This window comes from Ilyonectria robusta, assembly GCF_021365365.1.
Source record: "Ilyonectria robusta strain PMI_751 chromosome Unknown BGZ61scaffold_13, whole genome shotgun sequence".
NCBI classification, from domain to species: Eukaryota; Fungi; Ascomycota; class Sordariomycetes; order Hypocreales; family Nectriaceae; genus Ilyonectria; species Ilyonectria robusta.
This window is the reverse complement of record NW_025764447.1, coordinates 591,298-610,845: the sequence shown is the minus strand read 5'-3', so window position 1 is coordinate 610,845 and position 19,548 is coordinate 591,298. Positions and strand designations below refer to the sequence as shown.

General features: G+C 48.4%; 7 protein-coding genes across 7 annotated transcripts; 3 read left to right on the top strand and 4 right to left on the bottom strand.

Annotated features, from left to right (window-relative positions):
• Window positions 1-722: 722 nt before the first annotated feature.
• Window positions 723-2,089, top strand: BGZ61DRAFT_533936 (uncharacterized protein; the record flags this gene model as incomplete). The annotated part of the gene is made up of 4 exons (XM_046254076.1): window positions 723-857; window positions 920-1,286; window positions 1,338-1,546; window positions 1,613-2,089. 4 exons carry the CDS (start codon window positions 723-725, stop codon window positions 2,087-2,089), a joined length of 1,188 nt encoding a protein of 395 aa, XP_046102782.1.
• Window positions 2,090-2,512: 423 nt separating this feature from the next.
• On the bottom strand, window positions 2,513-3,800 carry BGZ61DRAFT_422926 (uncharacterized protein; the record flags this gene model as incomplete). Its single annotated transcript, XM_046243544.1, has 1 exon — window positions 2,513-3,800. The coding sequence occupies exon 1, from the start codon at window positions 3,746-3,748 to the stop codon at window positions 2,513-2,515; it is 1,236 nt and encodes a 411-aa protein (XP_046102781.1). The 5' UTR covers window positions 3,749-3,800.
• Window positions 3,801-4,627: 827 nt separating this feature from the next.
• On the top strand, window positions 4,628-8,634 carry BGZ61DRAFT_52233 (acyl transferase/acyl hydrolase/lysophospholipase). The gene is made up of 5 exons (XM_046252543.1): window positions 4,628-4,843; window positions 4,891-5,029; window positions 5,079-5,363; window positions 5,410-6,011; window positions 6,066-8,634. Exons 1-5 carry the CDS (start codon window positions 4,804-4,806, stop codon window positions 8,198-8,200), a joined length of 3,201 nt encoding a protein of 1,066 aa, XP_046102780.1. The 5' UTR covers window positions 4,628-4,803; the 3' UTR covers window positions 8,201-8,634.
• BGZ61DRAFT_52220 (uncharacterized protein) lies at window positions 8,403-11,437 on the bottom strand. The gene is made up of 8 exons (XM_046252538.1): window positions 10,756-11,437; window positions 10,639-10,691; window positions 10,338-10,591; window positions 9,733-10,276; window positions 9,361-9,679; window positions 9,237-9,296; window positions 8,687-9,138; window positions 8,403-8,634 (listed from the first exon to the last, which is right to left on the bottom strand). Exons 1-8 carry the CDS (start codon window positions 11,027-11,029, stop codon window positions 8,605-8,607), a joined length of 1,986 nt encoding a protein of 661 aa, XP_046102779.1. The 5' UTR covers window positions 11,030-11,437; the 3' UTR covers window positions 8,403-8,604.
• Window positions 11,438-13,392: 1,955 nt separating this feature from the next.
• BGZ61DRAFT_52214 (uncharacterized protein) lies at window positions 13,393-14,545 on the top strand. Its single transcript, XM_046252531.1, has one exon. It carries the CDS (start codon window positions 13,548-13,550, stop codon window positions 14,361-14,363), a length of 816 nt encoding a protein of 271 aa, XP_046102778.1. The 5' UTR covers window positions 13,393-13,547; the 3' UTR covers window positions 14,364-14,545.
• Window positions 14,546-14,840: 295 nt separating this feature from the next.
• Window positions 14,841-16,616, bottom strand: BGZ61DRAFT_507123 (uncharacterized protein). The gene is made up of 5 exons (XM_046251894.1): window positions 16,179-16,616; window positions 16,091-16,113; window positions 15,674-16,038; window positions 15,581-15,621; window positions 14,841-15,522 (listed from the first exon to the last, which is right to left on the bottom strand). The coding sequence occupies exons 1-5, from the start codon at window positions 16,436-16,438 to the stop codon at window positions 15,039-15,041; spliced, it is 1,173 nt and encodes a 390-aa protein (XP_046102777.1). The 5' UTR covers window positions 16,439-16,616; the 3' UTR covers window positions 14,841-15,038.
• A 939-nt stretch (window positions 16,617-17,555) lies between these two features.
• BGZ61DRAFT_495073 (hydrophobin precursor) lies at window positions 17,556-17,955 on the bottom strand (the record flags this gene model as incomplete). The annotated part of the gene is made up of 3 exons (XM_046250833.1): window positions 17,556-17,603; window positions 17,654-17,739; window positions 17,793-17,955. 3 exons carry the CDS (start codon window positions 17,953-17,955, stop codon window positions 17,556-17,558), a joined length of 297 nt encoding a protein of 98 aa, XP_046102776.1.
• Window positions 17,956-19,548: the final 1,593 nt, after the last annotated feature.

The following is a 19,548-nucleotide window of genomic DNA, read 5'->3' as shown; positions in this document are numbered from 1 at the left end:
GAGGCGTCAAGATCATGGTCCCAGTCTGCATCTAGCCGGATGAAGAGTAGATCAATACAGACTCGGAGGATTCAATCCGAATGCAGAATTTTCATCCCATGCTACGCCGCACTCTTCCCTCCATTTGGCCAGATGCAGCATCCCCCCTGGCTAACGCAGCAGCCTCTGACGCTAAGGATACGGCGGATGACCCGCGGTTCTCGCCGGTACCAATCGCTTGGAAAGTTCAGCAGCTAGTTTGCCTTATGACGGCCACGTTAAGAGGCCCGAGCGATGCATATAACAAAGGAGGTGGTATCATGTCCCAACGTTGATATACCCGATCGACGCCTCAACAAAGCGGCGGAGGCAACAAGACTAGCCTCTTCAGCGTGGACTAGCCACATGGAGACTCAGAATTCAGAGCCGTGTGTCTTGTCACCTAACTTTGGGGAGCTGAGAGTGAGGCAAAGTTCAGCCCAATGCACGAGTCCCTTTCCGATATTGTTTCCTCGGGTGAGATAAGATGTTAGGCAATGCAGAATCGTTAGTCTGATATTTAGCTGTTCTCTCATCAACATTCAACGGTGTGTGTGGCGGGACTAAGGTCTGATCGCCAAACCGCCACCATTTCAGTTCTTGGATTGATCCTTTACTACATAAACCACCCCCTGGCTTCATCTTTTGCGAAAGCCAGCCATGCCCAACTGCCGCATTTCTCGCCTTGCAATCCGGTCGTCAAGATGTCTTTTACGACGGAAGCCTTTACGTTGCTAGGCGTCGGCATCGCCTTCATCATCCTGCGATGGATAGTGCGGATCAACGCCGTTGGGTTTCGCGGCCTGCAGGCAGATGACTTCCTGATGGTATTAGTAGTGGTGAGTCCCCTAGAAGCCGTATGACGCTTCCCTTCACGCGTGGTTAACAATTTGAAACCAAGCTCTCGTACAGTATTGAGACAATACAAGGTTACAACGTCGGTGCTCTCGCCCACGGATTAGCTAATAATACCATGTCCGATGTGGAAAGAACATTGCTCGATCCCAATAGTGATGAATACCGATGGAGGGTGGAAGGATCAAAAACCCAGGTAAGGAGCTGGTCAGCCTACGCGTGTGTCCTGTGGTGCCTCAAAGCGGCGATGTGTACTGTGTATATGAGGCTCACAGACGGACTGGATGGCTACCGAACGCGTATTTATGTCGGGTATTTCCTGATTTTCATCACTTGGGTTACCGTGATATGTTGCATTCTATTTGCGTGTCGGCCATTTGAGAAGAATTGGCAGATCAATCCCAACCCAGGCAGTACGTCTATTCTTTCCCCCAGAGACCCTGTTCTGACCAGAACATCTCTAGATGTTTGCCAACCGGCAGTTTCCAAGGTTAATTTATTCACCATGGTAACGCTTAATGGTGGGACCGATCTATACCTGCTCATTATTCCGATGCCGATGCTGTGGGCTGCACGGATGCCTCTTCGTAGGAAGCTGGCTCTGACTGCAGTCTTCTCGGGTGGCATTTTTGTGACCATGGCTGGTGTCTGGCGATGCGTTCTTATTTTGAAGGTGCGTAAAATTGACATTCATCGTACTCTTGTCAATCCACAACTCGAACTGACAGCATCGTGACAGCATCCAATCCGAGGCGCTGAGGAATCAGGCAGCTGGGCGTGTCGAGAATCATTTGTTGCCATCATAACAACCAACTTTCCCATTGTATTTCCTCCACTGCAGCGAATGATTTTGAACACCTGGGAGGCATACTCTCCAAAACGCAGTGGAGTTCATCAACCTGATCCTGTTCGCCTCGAGGATCACCCTCCATCGGATAACGGGTACCTGCGAAGAAGAACAGACACGATACTGAAAACACTGTCATCATGCCCTGTTAGGAGAGACAGCGTATTTGATGGAAGCACTGATAACCTCAATCAGCAACATAGGATTCGAAGGGACATCGAGGTGCGGATATTTCAGGAAATCAGACTCGACGACGAGACTGAACGGAGACTTGGAACGAGCCTGGGGCCAAATTTGCCCGAGAATGCGAGCTCGGAACTTGACCTATCAAGGTCTAGGGAGCAGACACAGTACTATTGGATTAAGTAAGAGATACCGAACACGGGTGGGAAAAGTTATTGTCTGCATGTAAATAAATGATGGAATCCACGTTAAAAGTTTATGTATTATAGTGATGGTAGTAGACTCGATGTACGATAACTTCAGGGAATTAAACACTCTCCTTTCTGTATTGTCGTAGTTTGCGGATTAATGTGACAATGAGGCGTGAACACGGAGCTCCGTCATGCATATCCTATCTGGGTTGATTCTCTTCGAATCCATTCTGCGTGACGACGTGCGAATTTGAGAACTTGGTGGAATTAATGTGGTTTGTGTGCATAAATGACAGACATTGGCTAGCTGATACAATAGGTGTGAGAAACCGCCTTCCATTCGTCACTGGCGATTGTTTTTATACACGGTAAAAAGAAATATTGATAACGAAAGAAAAGACGCTGGAGGTTGCCCGCATCACTCCAAGCTTCCGGCATACTCAGCAACCATCTTATCGAAATCGGCAGAATAGAGCCACTCGAGGTCAAACGGTTTGAACTCGACATTCTCATTTGAAGGCATTCTCCTCTCGTTAATTTGATCGTTCACCTGAAGCACCCGGTCGATACGAGCTTGGCGGCCGTTCTGCCAGTTCCTCAGCGCGGTCTTCAACTTTTCAGGTGCTCCTGGTTGCGACTCATTTCTTAGTTTGGCAATGACACCGGCGAAGATGTAGATATCCTCAAAAGCTTGGTTCACGCCTTGTCCTGCCGTGGGAGGAATGGCATGCGCTGCGTCACCGAGGATAACCACTCGGGCGTGCTTCTCAGAAGCCCAGGTGTCGAGCTTAGGGAGCAGGTAGAAGGGCCACACATTGACCTTTGCCTCAGAGACGGAGGAGGTGGCGCGGTGCACAATGGCTGGAAAGTCTTCGTGGCCCTGGCGAAGGAAGTCGACCGCCCATTGCTTGTCTGAGGTGATCTTCTTCCACCCCTCGCGGTCTGGCTCAGGGCCGGTGAAGCGATACTGCTTGCCAATCAAGACCTCGGAGCCGTCAGTTAACTGTGGCGCAATGACAAAGGCGCCGTGCTTGGGGTTCATGATGGTGACTGGAATAGGATAATCGTCGTCGGCTTGGAGCTGTGCCGTGGGGATGGCGGCCGTGATGCCGAGCATGTTGGTGAACTTGGCGACCAAGCCTGGGTAGAGATGCTGGCGCACGCGGGAGTGGATGCCGTCGGCGCCGACTAGCAAGGGAGCATTGCCCTCAGAGCCGTCGGCGAACTGCCAGGTGACGCTCTCATCGGTTTCGCTGATGACGTGGTCAAACTTCTTGCCGTACTCGATGCGGATGTCAGCCTGTTTGACCAAATCCAGTAAGACGTTGATCAGCTCGTATCGATAGACACGGAGTGCAGAGTAGCCGTATTTCTCGGCCGAGCCAAACTCGAACTCATCGACAAGTTTATCGTCTCCGGAGCGGAAATAGAGCTGCTCGAACTTGTACCCGCGCGGCTCTAGAAGCTGAAGCACGCCCAAGCGGTCCAGGATGCGTAGGGCGTTGGGGGAGAGCATGATGGCGCCTCCGATGTCGAGGGGAGCGGATTGAGTTTCGTAGAGGACGGATGAGATGTTCTGGTTGTGGAGAGCTAGAGCTAAGCTGAGTCCCGAGAGACCGGCACCGATAATTGCGATGGGATTTGTGGAGGCCATGTTGGTGGAGATGAGGTTGAAGGTATGGGAGTCTGATGAGGATTGTTGGTTTGTTGGTTTAGTTGGGAGTGATGATTTGTTCTTTTCTCACTATTCCTGGAGGATTACCGCTACTTATACTTAATTCTAACTGACAGACAACCATCAAGATTGGTGACGGAGCACATAAGCCGTCTCATCCTGTTCGGCTCCGTTCAAAATCCCGAGAGCTTACAATCGGCCGAGTGAATTGACCGACCCATTTTCGGCTCCGGGAGTTGCTGACTTGCCCACTACAGCGTTACCATTGGCTACAAGTTTGGCTGACGGGGGAGAAGTTGGCCCGATTCGGGTCAGACTCGCGACACGAAATCGTCATCAGCGCGAGCACTGATGAGTAGAAAAATTGTCGTCATTAATAATGTGTATCACTGATTGGTCTCGGCGAATTTCAAATTCGAGATCAATCCATGTCACAGCATTTAATGTGATGACGTCTCGTTGCGATTTGGCGAGCAGTCGAGCCACCAAGAATGAGAAGAGCCATTTCAGATTTCTTGCCAAGCCTGGTAGTAGAAAAACCATCGCGATGAATCAGTCTGTATTAAATTCTCAGGACTGGGTTACGGCTTCAAATTGAATTTGTTTTCCCCAAACTAGGTAAATACTTCTAGATTCATCCTCGCGCAAAATGTCGCGTCTGCAAGCCAACACGTGAGCACAGCCAGCCTTACTTCTTGTTCAAATTACAATTACATCTCGATAGAGGCAATTAATTGCCTACATGCATGGCCCCCAACGATGAATCCATTGCTGCCTTGTCACGGGACTGTTCGCCTTGAAATTCCTCTGGAGTCGCGACCCAACCCCGCACATGAGGTTCATGGGCAATCATCTTCACATTTCGATCAATTAATTTCCACTCGCGTCTGTCAGATCTGGCTGTCGAAGTGATCAGCGATAGACTATCCGTCGAGTACCTTGATTGCCATCGCCCACAGCGGGATAGTACTTCGTTCCTTCCATCCCCGGTCCAATCTTAGCCTCTTCCTCAGAGGATAAGCCGAGCGACGACAATGGATCACTCCGCCGGGCCACTGAGGGTCCTCTCTCTTGGTAGTGTGACTCAACCCTTGAGATGGTCCTATTGCTAACTGCTTCAGATGGAGGGGGTATCCGAGGGGTATCCAGCCTCCTGATTCTAGAGGACGTTATGGAGAAGTTGCGCGAGAAACGTGGCCTCGATCGAGTACCCAGACCATGCGACCACTTCGACTTGATTGGCGGCACAAGCACTGGAGGGTATGCTTTCCTAACCATCCAACTGCTCATCCTATTGACGATTGTGCAGAATCATCGCGATTATGCTTGGGAGACTGGGCATGACTGTTGACCAATGCATTCAAGCATACATAAACGTGGCCCAGAAGGCTTTTACCCCGAAGCGAACCTCGATTCTCCCGGCGCCACCATCCGGAAACTTCTCTGCAAAAGCACTAGAAGCAGCTATCAAACAGACGGTCCGGGAATTCTGTACAGCTCCAGGCTGTGTTGCTCAAAGGGAACAAGGTCGGCCAACTATCGACACTTGCGAACATGACGAGTTGGACTTTCGCGATGGTTCATGCACTAAGACGTATGTCCCTCAACCTCTCTCCAACACTAGTTTCTGACCATTTTAGTGTTGTGTTGGCTATCACAAAGGACAACGTTGATGCCCCGCCGACCCTCTTCACGACATACGACCAATCTGCCCGCCTCAATGGGTCCAAAATCTGGCAGGTAGCACGAGCGACATCGGCAGCGACAACATTCTTCAAGTCGATCAAGATCGGACGAGATGGAATTGAATACATTGACGCTGGATTCGGGCACAATAACCCCTGCGATGTTCTCATTCAGGAGGCTCAGAGACAATTTCCAAATCGCACAGACTTGCAAATCCTTAGCATTGGAACCGGCCTTGGAGATGTTGTCACCATCGACAACACGCGAAAATCTATCCTCAAGGCACTGAAGAAAATGGCAACATCATCCAAGAAGGTGGCGTTCAATCTGAAGAGCAGATTTGGTGATACCAACCAATACTACCGGTTTAATGTCGATGTTGGCTTGAAAGACATCACATTGTCAGACTGGGAGAAGTCGAGTACCATCTCCTCACATACGTCAAACTACTTGCGCGAAAACGAGATGGAGATACGGAAATTTGTGGATGCCTTTTCCGGTATCGCACCTGTCAATCCCTCGACGCAACGGGTAGTGGAATTGAGCATAGAAACAAGTCAGTAGAGGCTGGATTACGGACTGAGAATTGTTAGAGCTAACAACACACAAGATCGTGTCGTTCACCACATTCCTTTCGACAAAAATACTAGTTTTGTTGGGCGCAAGAAAGTGACTGACAAGCTGACCCAATTGCTGTTCACACAGACTGACACCCGGCGCGTCGCCATCGTTGGCCTTGGTGGCATGGGCAAAACTCAAGTCGCCTTACAATTTGCGCATTGGGTGAAAGAAAACAAACCAGACCATTCTGTGCTATGGGTGCCAGCTTTGAGCAACGCGAGCTTTGAACAGGCATGCACCGAGATAAAGAAGAAGCTCGCCATTCCCAACGTCGATGAAGAGCCTAAAGAGGCTGTCCGAAGGCACCTGAGCTTAGAGAATGCAGGGAAATGGCTCCTTATTATCGACAATGCTGATGACATGGATGTCCTCTATGGCTCATCACAGCAGCCGTTTGGAATACATCACTATCTCCCACAAAGCGAGCATGGGCGGGTTCTATTTACAACAAGATCCCAGGAGGTAGCCGTCAGTGTTGCAGCAGGTGATGTCATTGAACTGCAAGAAATGAGCCGAGCAGAATCGAAGTCTGTCTTGGAAAAGGCACTCTTCCACAAGAATCGACTCCAGGATGAAGAGGCTGTCACCAAGCTCTTAGAGGAACTCACTTACCTTCCACTAGCGATTGCTCAGGCGGCAGCTTATATGAGTATCAACAAGGTTCCCATCAGCGAATACCTTCGACTTTGTCAAAACACAAACGAAGACATGATTGAGCTGCTGAGCAGCAAATTCCACGATAGTACCCACTACAACAGCAGTCAAAATGCAGTAGCGACTACGTGGAGTATATCGTTCGCTCAGATTCACAACAATAACAAGTCTGCTGCAACTCTACTTTCATTTATATCACATATCGAGCCAAAGGCCATCCCTCGATGGATTCTACCCACCATGGAGTCGGAACAGCAATTAACAAAAGCCATCGGTACACTCTGTGGATATGGGTTCCTAAACAGACGAGAAGACGGCGAGACGTTTGAGATGCATCGGCTTGTTCATTTAGCGACGCGGGTATGGACCGATACACAAAGTACTACAAAATCAACCGCGCAAGATGCAGCCAAACAGCTTGCGAAAGTATTCCCATCATATGACTGGCGAAATCGTGAGTTATGGCAGCAGTGTCTACCTCATGCTCTTCGAGTGCTCCAAGCAAGTGAGAAGACCGACGATGTTACTTTGTGCTCTCTCGGGATCTATGTGGGTCGTTGTTTACGCGTGGATAGGCGGATGAAAGAAGCAGTCAATATCCTAGAGCGTGTAGTGGATTGGGACAGCACCTTGAAACCAAAATACGGTGATCAACTAGACCCCAAGTACGAACTCGCAGTGGCATACAAAGAGGATAGGCAAGCGAAAAGAGCGATTCAGCTACTTGAGGATGTGGTATCGATACAGGCAAATACACCAGCAACGAAGCATCGTGATCGGCTCAAATTACAGCGCCATCTTGCAAGTGCATATGCAAAAAACGGGCAAATGGAAGAGGCAGTCAAATTGCTTGAGGATATAGCATTGATTGAGGAAAATACGCTATCAACGGAGCATCCTGATCGACTAGCATCACAGCACCAGCTTGCAGTAGTGTATACAAAGATTGGACGGATAGAAGAGGCAGTCAAGCTGCTTGAAGATGTGGTATCGAAATGGGCAAATACAACCGCAACAGAGAATCCTTATCGACTAGCATCACAGCACCAGCTTGCAAAAGCATACGAAATGACTGGACGGATAGAAGAGGCAGTCAAGCTGCTTGAGTATGAGGTATCGATACGGGAAAATATACTAGCACCGGAGAATCCCGATCGACTAATATCACAGCACAAGCTTGCAAGAGCATATGCGAAGACCGGACGGATAGAGGAGGCAGTCAAGCTGCTTGAGCATGTGGTATCGATACGGGCAATTACACTAGCACCGGAGCATCCCGGTCGACTACGATCACAGCACAGTCTTGCAAGTGCATATGAGCAGACCAGGAGGATACAGGAGGCAGAGCATCTGATGGAGCAAGTTGTGGCTGTAAAGAAGAAGACATTACCCGAGGACAGTAGTAGCAGACTCAGATCAGAGCGAGTCCGGTGGCGAATTTGCAAGATTCGAGAAGATGGGGGGGTGTAAGAAATCGGCTTATAGATTGAGTTTGTCGCCAATGTCTCTTTTTATTGCGGGAAGATATACAAATGAGATCGAAATGTGAGCCATCTAAGATAAGTTGACTTGTTATCCCCTTGTGTTGCATTATCTTATCGTAGGTAGACCAGGTTACATCTAACCCAATGTAGCTTCTGCGGTCACGAAGCGATAGCGATGACCTGATCTGCACTATTCTCTTCAGTTCTTGATCCTGGCATGAATATGGCTTCGAAAGTTCAGAGACCCACGAACTTGGACTGATGTTTTGACCCATAGTAGACAGCGAGAAAGGATTCGCCGGCTGAAACAATCCCTACGTAACACCAACAATCTTAGTTGGATATGAACGAAGTCTAATGACCAACTTTATATACCTAGCCGCCACCATATCACGCAGCAGTGAGCCCATCTCTTGCGGTCTATGACTATGTTAGCAAAGAACAAAATGTAAGAACATTCTTGTTGTCTTACCCCGGTACATCCAGCCCCACAAACAGACACAGCTCCTGATGCACAACGCCCTTGTCCTCCGCAGGTACCGGCCGCGCAGGCACCAGGCTTTCCATGCTGGGTATGAAATGTCCCCGGCGACGTTGCATACATCTCAGCAGTCAACGTAGCCAGCGTCTGAGAAGTCCACGGACCGGATATTGGAATGGTCTTGCCCCAGTGCTCGCATGAGTCTTCACCACGAGGACCAATTGTCCTCGGGTTGCCGGATGGGCCTGAGCGAGCGGTCTGACTGAATAAAGACCTGAAGCCTTTCTGCGTACGACCTCGTGCTTTGTCATAGGATTCGCTCAATTTATTGTGAAACAGAAACTTTTGAGTGCGGCGATGACTGTTTGTTTCCCTTTCGACTTGCATTGCAGGGTGAGAGGATATGTGTGCTGGCTCACTGGGAGGTGGTTGTTGGATGACTGCTTTGGAGATGATATATCAGGTCAGTTACTCTGCTATTATTCAACAGCCAGAAACGAATGTGTCCGATAAAACCCGCTTTCATTAAGAAAGAACTTACCGGGCTTTGGCTTCCCACTTTCAGCCGATTTGCTGCTCGTGGGATTCATAGTTCGAATACCTTGTGTTTTGTTAGCGCAGAGGATGGGACTTGGCTTCTGTGATGGGGTTGGAAGGTGTCGCACTTTCACAAAACCAACAGGTGCATTGTGCATAATCTTCTCCGTACGTCTCCTGGTAAATCTTGCTCATCCACTCAAAAGATATAGCTAGTTGATCTTCGTCAACTTTGTCATTATGGTCGATAAAGGACGAAGTTTTGTTGACGGTGAAGTTGAAGTAAACTTGAGGGCTGAGTTGATGCGTATGCCATGCTAAGTCAATGTCGAGTGTTGGCACTACCACCTTGTTTGGATGTGTGGCGATGATCTCGATGAACCGCTCATACTTGCTGAGGAGCTTCAGCATTGTCTCCCGTGCCGTACTAGTGTGCAACCAATCAATCTGGCTTCTGGTTATCTTGTGTGATCCTAAATCTAGTGGGACTCTTCACCCACCTTGAACATTTTGTTCGTGAAAACTCCCTGGCGCATCACGCAACCGCAAAGATCGATGGAAAATATGGAAGAATTCTCCCAGTATCGAGACATCATTCTCCTAGTATGGAGGCGAGCCGAAAGGGAAAGATGGTGCTTCCCAAGAGTTGCAAGGCCAGAAATGCCCTTGTCGATCTTCTTGAGTTCTGTGCTGCTGTGGCGGATCTTTGTTTGCCTGGTGATGTCCTCAATCGTATCTCGAATCTTTTCCATGCTTGGTTTCTCGGAAGACCCTGGCTTTATGGTTTCCAAGACTTCGACGAGGAGGCCTTGTCGGACAAGGCGATTCGGGAAGAGCTGGTCGCTGTCCACGGCGATCTTCGTCACCAATCCATTTTCTGCGTCGATAATGGTGCCAGGCATTGGATAGTCGTTTTTGACTAGATTCTTGACGTCGTTCCTAAATTTCGTGAATCGATGGACTTCATGGTCAATGGACATTTTGCAGCTGTTGCAGATCCAGGATAGCTTTCCATCCCCGTATCCTGTCCCCACGAGACCAGGCCTTTTCCCAGCAAATCAGCAAGATGGAAGCCAAACACCATTTTCTGCGATTTTCAACTTACCGACTACCTTTCGCGTCTTGACCCTGGCCGCAAGTGGTCCAGGGTATCTCGTTTTTAGCAGAACACGCCGGGCACTGGATTTGTTTTGTGGCTGGGCCTACCTCATTAACCCAGTCGCGGCCAGTTCGGATCTTCCAGGCGTCTTTGCATCCATCAGCAACACAGTACTGGAACTGTGGGTCAATTGATCTGTTCAAAAGAGCCCACGGCATCCCTGCTGACCAAAATGAACCGTAGCCATGGCGCAGGCAGTCCTGTTCCAGATATTAGCAGCTAAATCTTGGGGAGGCTTTTTTCTAACCTCGAGAAAATTTCTGGGGTTTAGCATGTGAGCATGCCAAACAAGGAGGACATCTACCGACGCGAACTCAGCTTAACTAAAACCACGATTTGAGCAATGCAATGGACTCCATCATACCCAATGGTGGAAGGCTATCGGGTGTCCATTTGATCGGCTGACTCTGAGATGTAAAGCTTTCATAGTGAAATGCATCATCATCTTCAGCTGCAGTCAACATGTTCGCGACCCGAAGCATATCTGGTACAAAGCTGGCCCACCAAGCCTCATATCGATCAATTGCCCTCGCCACATACACTGCCCATCTCTTCTCGCGCAGCTTGAGAGGATGTCGGTCGGATTCACAGATGATCCCCCGGACGGACTGATGGCTCGAGAGTCCCATATATCCCATAGACCATCAGTGTTGCCAATCTTGATCTTCAGCTCTTCGAATGCGAAAAGTAGCTTGAGATGCGCCAAGCACGTGTCGACCGTAGGTTCTGTTGGTGAAGAGCATAGATCCAATGCGTAGAAGGCCTCATTGAGCTCGGCTTCATCCCGTTCGTCGATTACTCGAGGTTCATAGTCATCGTAGGGCGGAGGAGCTAGGCGCCGTGTATCTGAGTCGTTAGCATTCTCCAAATGGCCAGATGGTGGAGGTGAAGAGGCCATAGATGTTGCGAGAACTTGGGCTTGAGAAATGCAAAAAGCTTGTGATGAGTGAAATTGCTGTTAGCTTGAATCCCAAATACATTTTGTCCAGAAACATCCTCGTATCTTCCTGTTTATAATCTTGACAATAGAGGGGTTTGGCATCCGGATGCGGACAGCTGTGCGAGTTGATGATTCAATAATGGTACCATTTATTTATGAATAGACCGCTGACGTGGCTGCAACACATCCGAGTGGCGGACCGACGGATCTGCGGACCGAGAGGGGTAATCTGCAAGCAGCTCAACCCGTTTTATTTTCGTATCTTATACGAACCAACGATTATACGGCGCAAATAGAGGTGTCGGTAGGGTTGCTCTCTTTCGCCGTTGGCCGAAAGGATAGTTGGAGGTCTCCAAGAGGATGACGTTGACAATATCGGCATTGAAGATTTGCGAATTGAGAATCGAAGTGCATTGAGTAGCAAATCAAGGAGAAATGGACGCGAGTAAACTCGACCAACTTCAGTTGGGATCGCATGTATCCCTTGTACCACACGAAGTTTATGAGAAATCCAAACAACTACATCGTAATACCCGTTAGACATCACGATTAGCAGCCTTACGCTTAGTTATGTGAAGAGTGAATTACTTAGACCTAGTCTGATACCATGAGGAGAAGTCGGCCTCACGATAATTCGACAAATCAAGTTCACGTCAAACCATCGATCATGCTTCCGTACCGAAGCCTTTGATGTCTCTGAATGCTAAAAGGCTCAATTCAATAGCTTGAAGGCCTAGTATCCGAGATAAGATCAATTCAGGGCCAGGGAGCAACAGCGAAGTGTCGAGAGAGCGCATCATTACTCAACCTACCTATCATGCTACTCTGTAGCGATTTCAACACGCAAGTAAACTATGCGAGGCTGCATCTTTTTTAGTAATAAGTCGTAGCCGCGTCGGCTGATGAGGAAGAACAGCATTATGAGGCACTTAAATCGATATTATTCGATTCGCTAAGTGGAATATCACTGATATTGCGTCATATTCTGTGCTCCCTTTGGACTTCTCCGAGCATCTATGCAAGAAGTTGGTCGCCCAAGCTGACTTGACATTCCACTGAATATCTTGAGTCATTATAATTGTCGAGGATTCAACCATGACATATTTGTTGCACGGCTGTAGCAGATTCTTCACACTTTTAGTCTCAATGAAGATAACGAGGAGCGCTCTCACGATGAATCAACTTAAGGCAATATCCCTAATCGGATTAAACACTGCATTTGGAAGAAGACGGAAATGGTGATGCGGGGTCTTTGGTGTTAGAACCACCGGGTGCCGGTTTTCTGGGTTTATCGAACCCCGAGGCTCCGTCTTTGGATGAGAGAACAAGACTTAATCCGTGTGCTTCCATGCGCGATGAGAGGAAATGTAATAAGCCCGGACCAGCCCTGGTCCACTGCTAATGAATGTGGCTCTTGTCTGCCTACTCTCGTTAAAGTAGCTCAGATCAACCGGGGCTAGAGCGGGACTGCGTTGTGAAAACTTGTCCAAGACATTTATTTCATATTGCAAGGCTTGTAGGTCTCGAACGCAATCTCGAGGTCCCGGATCAGGTCAGCTAGCCATGTCTAGGCCGAAATGATAACACCGTAAGCATCCTTTGAGTGCCTGCAAATAAGCATACTCTTCCCAATGGTCAGCCCGTCAGACGAGTTATGCTCGTTACCTTTTTGGGCGCTTGGCAATGCTGAAAGAGGAAATGGTGGTTGACTCGTCACACCACAGTGTGCTGACCCCCCGCTCTTGTAACAGCTGTTGCTGCGTTGTCCGTACATGGGGCAAACATCACATTGCATTTTCTCAAGTTGGGGAGCCCTCAACTTGGTCAACCTTACCTGACAATCAGCTAATGCCTCCTTTAGATCGATGATGTACACCCTTTATATCATTTCTATATATTCTCGTGATGCAACCTGACAGTAAATAGCATGAAGGTCAAATTCCACCGATCAATCACGAATCGTAGGCGACTCTGTCAAATGACGCATTGAAATACGAGCGGTGTGCGGGTAAATAACGAAGCTGAGATTGAGATCCCCGAATACCACCCACCAGCCCAGAATGAGCCAACAGGTTGGTTGCACTGGTCCAAGCGATACGCCACAGGCCAGATTCATTTAACGAAAGCACGAATCAGTGTGCGATCTAACACTACGGATGTAATAATCCGCATGCCACTACCGCTGCAGATCTTGACACATTCGATAAGCAGTCTGAATGGGTACTGTTGGATACTCAGTACGCCTTGGGGATAAAGAAGAGCAATTTCCCAACCAAGCTCTTGTCAATTCCTCAGACTCGGCATCCGCCCAAAATCTTAACATGGCATGCCTATCTTTGTTCTTTCTATTATTGATGCTGATATCTACTGCTTTAGCAGCTGCAAACAATTACTGTATTCCAAAGACGACCACTATCACATCTACCCGAACGAAATGCCGAACCAAATCGGTCTTCATTACCAAGCAGATCGTTTCTACGATCACAAAGACTTTGCCACCCCGTACGGTAAAGACTACTCGTAATATCACTAAGATCTCTACTGCCACGACTACCCACACCAAATGCCCAACCGTTACCAAAACATCGACCGTTTCTGTCCCTAAGGGAACAACAACAATCACAATCACCACTGGAGCTACGGAAGTCCAAACAAAGACTATCACATCGACCATTACTTCAGTGTCTGGCACCGAGACAAAAACCGAGACCAGTACCGAGACAAAAGCCACTACTCAGGTTGTGACGACGACAGTCATATCCTACACCTGCCCTACCCCGGCCGAGGTATTTCAAAACACCGACTTCGAAGCGTCAAATACGGACATGGCACCTTGGCGCGTAGACACCCAATTTGTGACTGGGGAAGTTTCTTGGGGCCTTGAAGCCGGAAATTCCGGATCGGGCGAGGTAGTGTTCGCTGTTCGAGGTGGACCGGGTTATTGGTATGGCCCTGCGCTAGCACAGGACGTTATCCTGTGTGCAAGGCACACATACACTATAAGCTTATCGGTAGCTATTACAGACGGATGAGTTCTCGGCGTAAACCTCGATTATCATATGGGGTTTTGGAGTTGGCCTGGCATCGAGTCGACTGGGGGGGGAATGGACGCGCGTGTCTCGCACATTCGAGATGAACCCCGACTTCGCAGTTGAGATGTATTCGTCGGGTCCACATACGATATACTTCGCCATTCTCAACTCATTTGGGTCGCAATGTTCTGTTCCATAGATAATGTTAGTCTTGTGAGTTAGTAAATAATAGACCTTCGACTGGGAGACACAAGCATTGTTCGAACATTCACCGCTCCGCCCACCGCTTCTTTCATCATATTCGATATCTGACCAAAATTATTTCCGAAAGTAAAACAGACTGTTCATGAGACACCTGAGGATCCTAGGGAATGCGATGAAAAGACAAGCGTTATGTATCAAAACGTTTTTATTTTACAGACCGCCATATGGACCGGCTTCGCAATTGGGTTAACATAACCTCGCTGCATCAATTCTCCTGCTACTGAAGACGTATAATTCGTCACTCAGAGTAGCTTTACATCTGAAGAACTGGAGGTCCTCAGAATCGCTTTCCCGTTGCTCCATAGGATACAACGACTTAAGGTTTCCTAGACGATTGCAGGGACTGAACTTGTAGATGTCGGTGTTAAACTACTAGACAATATTGCCGTAGAACTAAATAAGATTCTGTCGCTATTGATCTTGGTTTTCTTCGTCATAGTCATTACTCCGGTTCATGCTTGCAAAGCTTGAAGGGCAAAATCCCAAGTCCTTGCGGGTAGGTTGCGGCCCAGCCCAGGACTTTGAGCGTTCCGTATACGCCGGCCTTCTGGAACATAGCGTCTCTCCTGCTGTGGAAACGCTTCCCCTCTGCATTTCAGGATCCTGTTGCCATCGGGCCTCCTGAACGCTGAAGAATCGCATAGTTCTACGCCAAGAGGCGTTGCGGATGTGTCTTCTACGGCCACGGACATAGTGACCCCTCTGAACCACGGCAGGTGCGGTGTGGTTTGCCAAGTCAAGGTCTTGGCCGAGAAAGTAGGGGTTGTCGACGTGGCAAGAACAGTCACACGTAGATTGATTACCGGTGCTCTTTACGAGCTTGGCGATTAGGTCAGACATGCAAAGCTCGATGTGAAGTTTAACCAGGTATGCTAAGGGGTGGAAGATGATGTATCTATGACATTATATTAGTGAATGGTGAAATAGTACAGGGCATAAGAACTTCAACATACACGAAGTTATCGGGAAGAAACATCATCCCAATGATCAAGATCTACAGCCGAAGATTAGTGTTGACGAATGGATAAAGGGAATCGGCAACTCACATCCATTGAGACTGACAACAAGATCATGGCTATGTTAAACCAATACAAGAAGACGTACTTCTTGAGGCCATATGCAATGAGTGACGACCGAACCAGATATACGAAGTAGGAATTAAGGCCAGCATCGATAAGAAGAAATATGCCCTTTTGGGAGCGATCGAAGATCTTGTTGAGGTGGATCCATTCCTGGTTGATTTGTAACCGAGCTGGTATCCAGATGCAGCTGACTGCAATGTTGTTAAGGACGAGAATCGAAAAGACCGTCCACCGCAGGCGACGGACAGTGACTTCGGAGACGGCAAGGAGAGCAATGCGATTAATGATGATTTGCATGATACAGTGGACCTGAACTATCCAAATGATAACTGCGAGATGAGTTGGTATAATTTCAAAGGACGGTTGGCGAGAATCGCATACTTATCCCGAAGAAAAACTCGAAACTATGGAGTAACTTGTCAGTGGAGCTCCAATGAAGATCACATCACCTAGCCTTTGGGAGACTTACCTGGGTGGAATTGTCCCGGTTACATACCCCCACCCCACGCCGCCGAAGACGGTGCTTGCGATTAACTCCAGCCATATGAAGACCATGTACGATGTGACCTTTTTCCGGCGTCTGTATTGGTTACGTGTCTGGTCCGCGATGCGGATGACGGCAAAGCCGCTCAGTCCTAGCGAGATGCCCCAGACGAGGCTCACAATGACGAAATCACTGCATACCGGGGTGATGGATTGATACCACGGGGGTATGAGTGTTCCAGGCATAATCTCTCATGATTTTTCGAGGCTCATGGGAGATGTGATCAGATCCATGGGATGCGTAGGGAGGGAAGAATTGCCAGGCCGACTAGCTCACGGGAGGCCGTTCAACTTCGAAGAGCGATCAGGATAGAAGGAGGGTTTGCGTATTCTGGTTTTACTGACAGGAGCACTGGAGGTAGATATGGTGAGTAAGAATGCTGAGGGCAGGTAGGAGATTTAAAAGTTAAAAGTTAGATCTTTGTCGATTTCGGGTGGCGTCGATTGAATCGTCGTTAATCTGCGGCCCGCCCAGGTTAAACACGCCCGCATCGCACCGCAAGCAGATGCCCCCACATTACGATCGGCTATTGACTTTCTTAATATCAGAGCCAGTAGTGGTATACTTTCAGCCTTGATCCTAGCCGAGGCTCAGACCTTACGGGATCTCAAATGAGGCGAGGCTGGATTTCCGTGACGCGATGTCGGGCCAGACCACGATGACAGAGCCGATCTCAAGTAAATGAATGACTCTTGTTTTAAAAATTATATATACAAATTGTTTGATCTATTCATTTAATACCGCTCTTCTCATATTTCATTCGCTATGAGGTTCTTGGTATAAATGAGGCTATCGGAAGGGTCCGTCATCCCATTGGTATGCGAAAGCCAACAACATTCCAGTCGACCGGATTTGGCTCAGGTCAAAGTTAACAGTAGCCGAGAGCAACCAAGAATGACGCTTCCGGCAACCCACAAGCCGGAAGTTTATATCCTCAAAGGTAGACAAATCATTGGATCCCCAAGACTCGTTGAGATTCGTGGAATAGACGCAGTGGAAAGTCGCTTACCCTGGAGCCATGCCATTGAGACGAAGAATCGATGACAACAACGGCATTAAATAATGAGATAAGTGAATTCACCTTTGAACCATGCATGATTAATATACTGATTTAACGGGTTTCATTTTGTAGGCGCGTGTATGTATCCTCCAATTTGCAATCCTTATGTACAAGCACACATAAACTCAACTCCTCCTGATTCCCACTCGTTTGACATTGTTGCAAAATTTCTTTAGAATATAGATACTGTCCGTAATTGTCTGGTGAAACCACCTTTCCAGTGATTAATCCTGGCCAGACTCCTAATCTTGGACACCTGAGGGGGTGTTGCACAGGATTCCTTGCTCGAGCTACGACAATAATCAGCGACATGACCTGTGGCATTTCGGGTGAAACTCACAATCGGAAGCACACAACATCGTGCTCGCTGGCCAATCTCCGCGCAGATGGCGCTAAAGTTGTCAGCGCTTACGGGAACGTCAGAAGCTGTTGAAGTTAGCATGGCTCAAGGAGTAAAGGATTCAAGTCGTCCGACTTACGAGTTCCGCAATCGAGGTCCGCAACTCCAAGAACATCAGTGGCACAGCACTGAGAAGTACCATAGAGTCCAGAGCATGGGATATAGGTCTGGCGCTTCTCCCCCATGGGAACAGCAGCAGCAAGGCCAGCGAAGAGGGCAACAACGGCGACGGTGAACTGCATATTGGCGGTGATTTTGAAGTGGTGAAGGTATTGGGGTAGTGTCAAAGAAGCTTGTGTTCTGGAACTGCTGGTGATGAGTATGAAGTAGGAGATAAAGGATCACGGTGATGTGAGCTGTATTTATAGCTGATTGTTGGGCCATCTGGAGGCCTATTCCGTAAATCTACGCCGCAAGAAACGCAACCATCGTCATCCTAGGTTTGCCTCTGTCTCCTTGGCTCTTGCACGCGATGTAACTCTCATCGTGGGCCAGCTGAGAATTATGCGTCTTAATTGAGGACCATGTCAATAAGACGAACACAAAACCAACTCGGTTTGTTCTTCAGTGAAGGATATATCACACAACCCATGTATCGGTCGACCAATCAACTTGACCTATCTGAAGGGAGTAGGGATCGGCTCTGCAGCGGCAGTTTCCTATCATTCTTCTCCAAGGATTACAGCGTATTTGCCGATTTACATCACTTCTAAAATTACAGCTACAAAGGTCCAATTGGATGTAGCATTGAGTCCAAGAGTAGAAGGGGAAATCTTGCTACAGCAATCTATGAATACAACATGGAGGGGACGATCTTGCCACGCTTCAGCTGATGGGACGTTTGACAAGGATTTGGATCGTCTGTTTTCCAGAACACTAGTCAAGGGGCGAAACGGGAAATAAGTGGCAAATCGATATATCTTCAGGGGAAGGCACGACGGCATTGCTTTTGCATGCATCCATCATGTTGTCCAGCAGGTACGCGATGCAGGAGAGCGGGTAAGGCACATGAATGAAGGCTCGTTCAAGCGAAGCATGAGAATTAATCCAATTGCAGTAGGACATAGTTGACAAATTAAATGGGACACGGGGAATCTGTCATTGGAATGGCCTCGCAAAGACTGCCGTACAATTGAACTTGGCCAGCCTGCAAAATGTATGACGAGGAAGTCGAAACATCAAGAATCGATGACGTTGGCCAATTGACCGAATGTAACCCCACACGATATTTGGCGATGTGACCTCGTAGCATTAACGGCCTCAGACTCCTCATTTCAAAGTACCCCAGCCAAGATCACAGAAAACAAGGCAAATCGACCAATAAAATACAGCTATTCATATACGCCACATGCGTAACTGTCAATCATTCAGCTGGTGTGGTTGATTTCGCATGCCTGTTGAGCTGAGGCGATGCTCCGGCGCAGGCGACCCTGGCTATCGACGAGAATGGCGATTAATTGGCAAGATGGGATATTTGCCTGCAGATCAATATCATGCAACTTGTGGTTAATTACCGCAACGGCTTGTACCTGCATCACCATCTCTAGGCCGAGGATTATCACATCTTGGACGAGATGAGCCGACTTCCGGGATGCGCGTTTACTCACTTGGCCGGGCAGTTCAATTCGTCTGGATAAGTATCGTACTTGAAGCGACTGCCACATGATCGTGGGTAGTTGCGTCTGCCCAGGCCTGTATATTCTCTCTGGAATTGACCGCTCCTCTGCGAGGGGCATACACGCCCCTGTGACGCAGCTCGAGCACGACCAGGTCGACCAAGTCATCGAAACTACCGGTAATGACGACATGGCTTACGGTGAAGCCAGTCGTTTTGG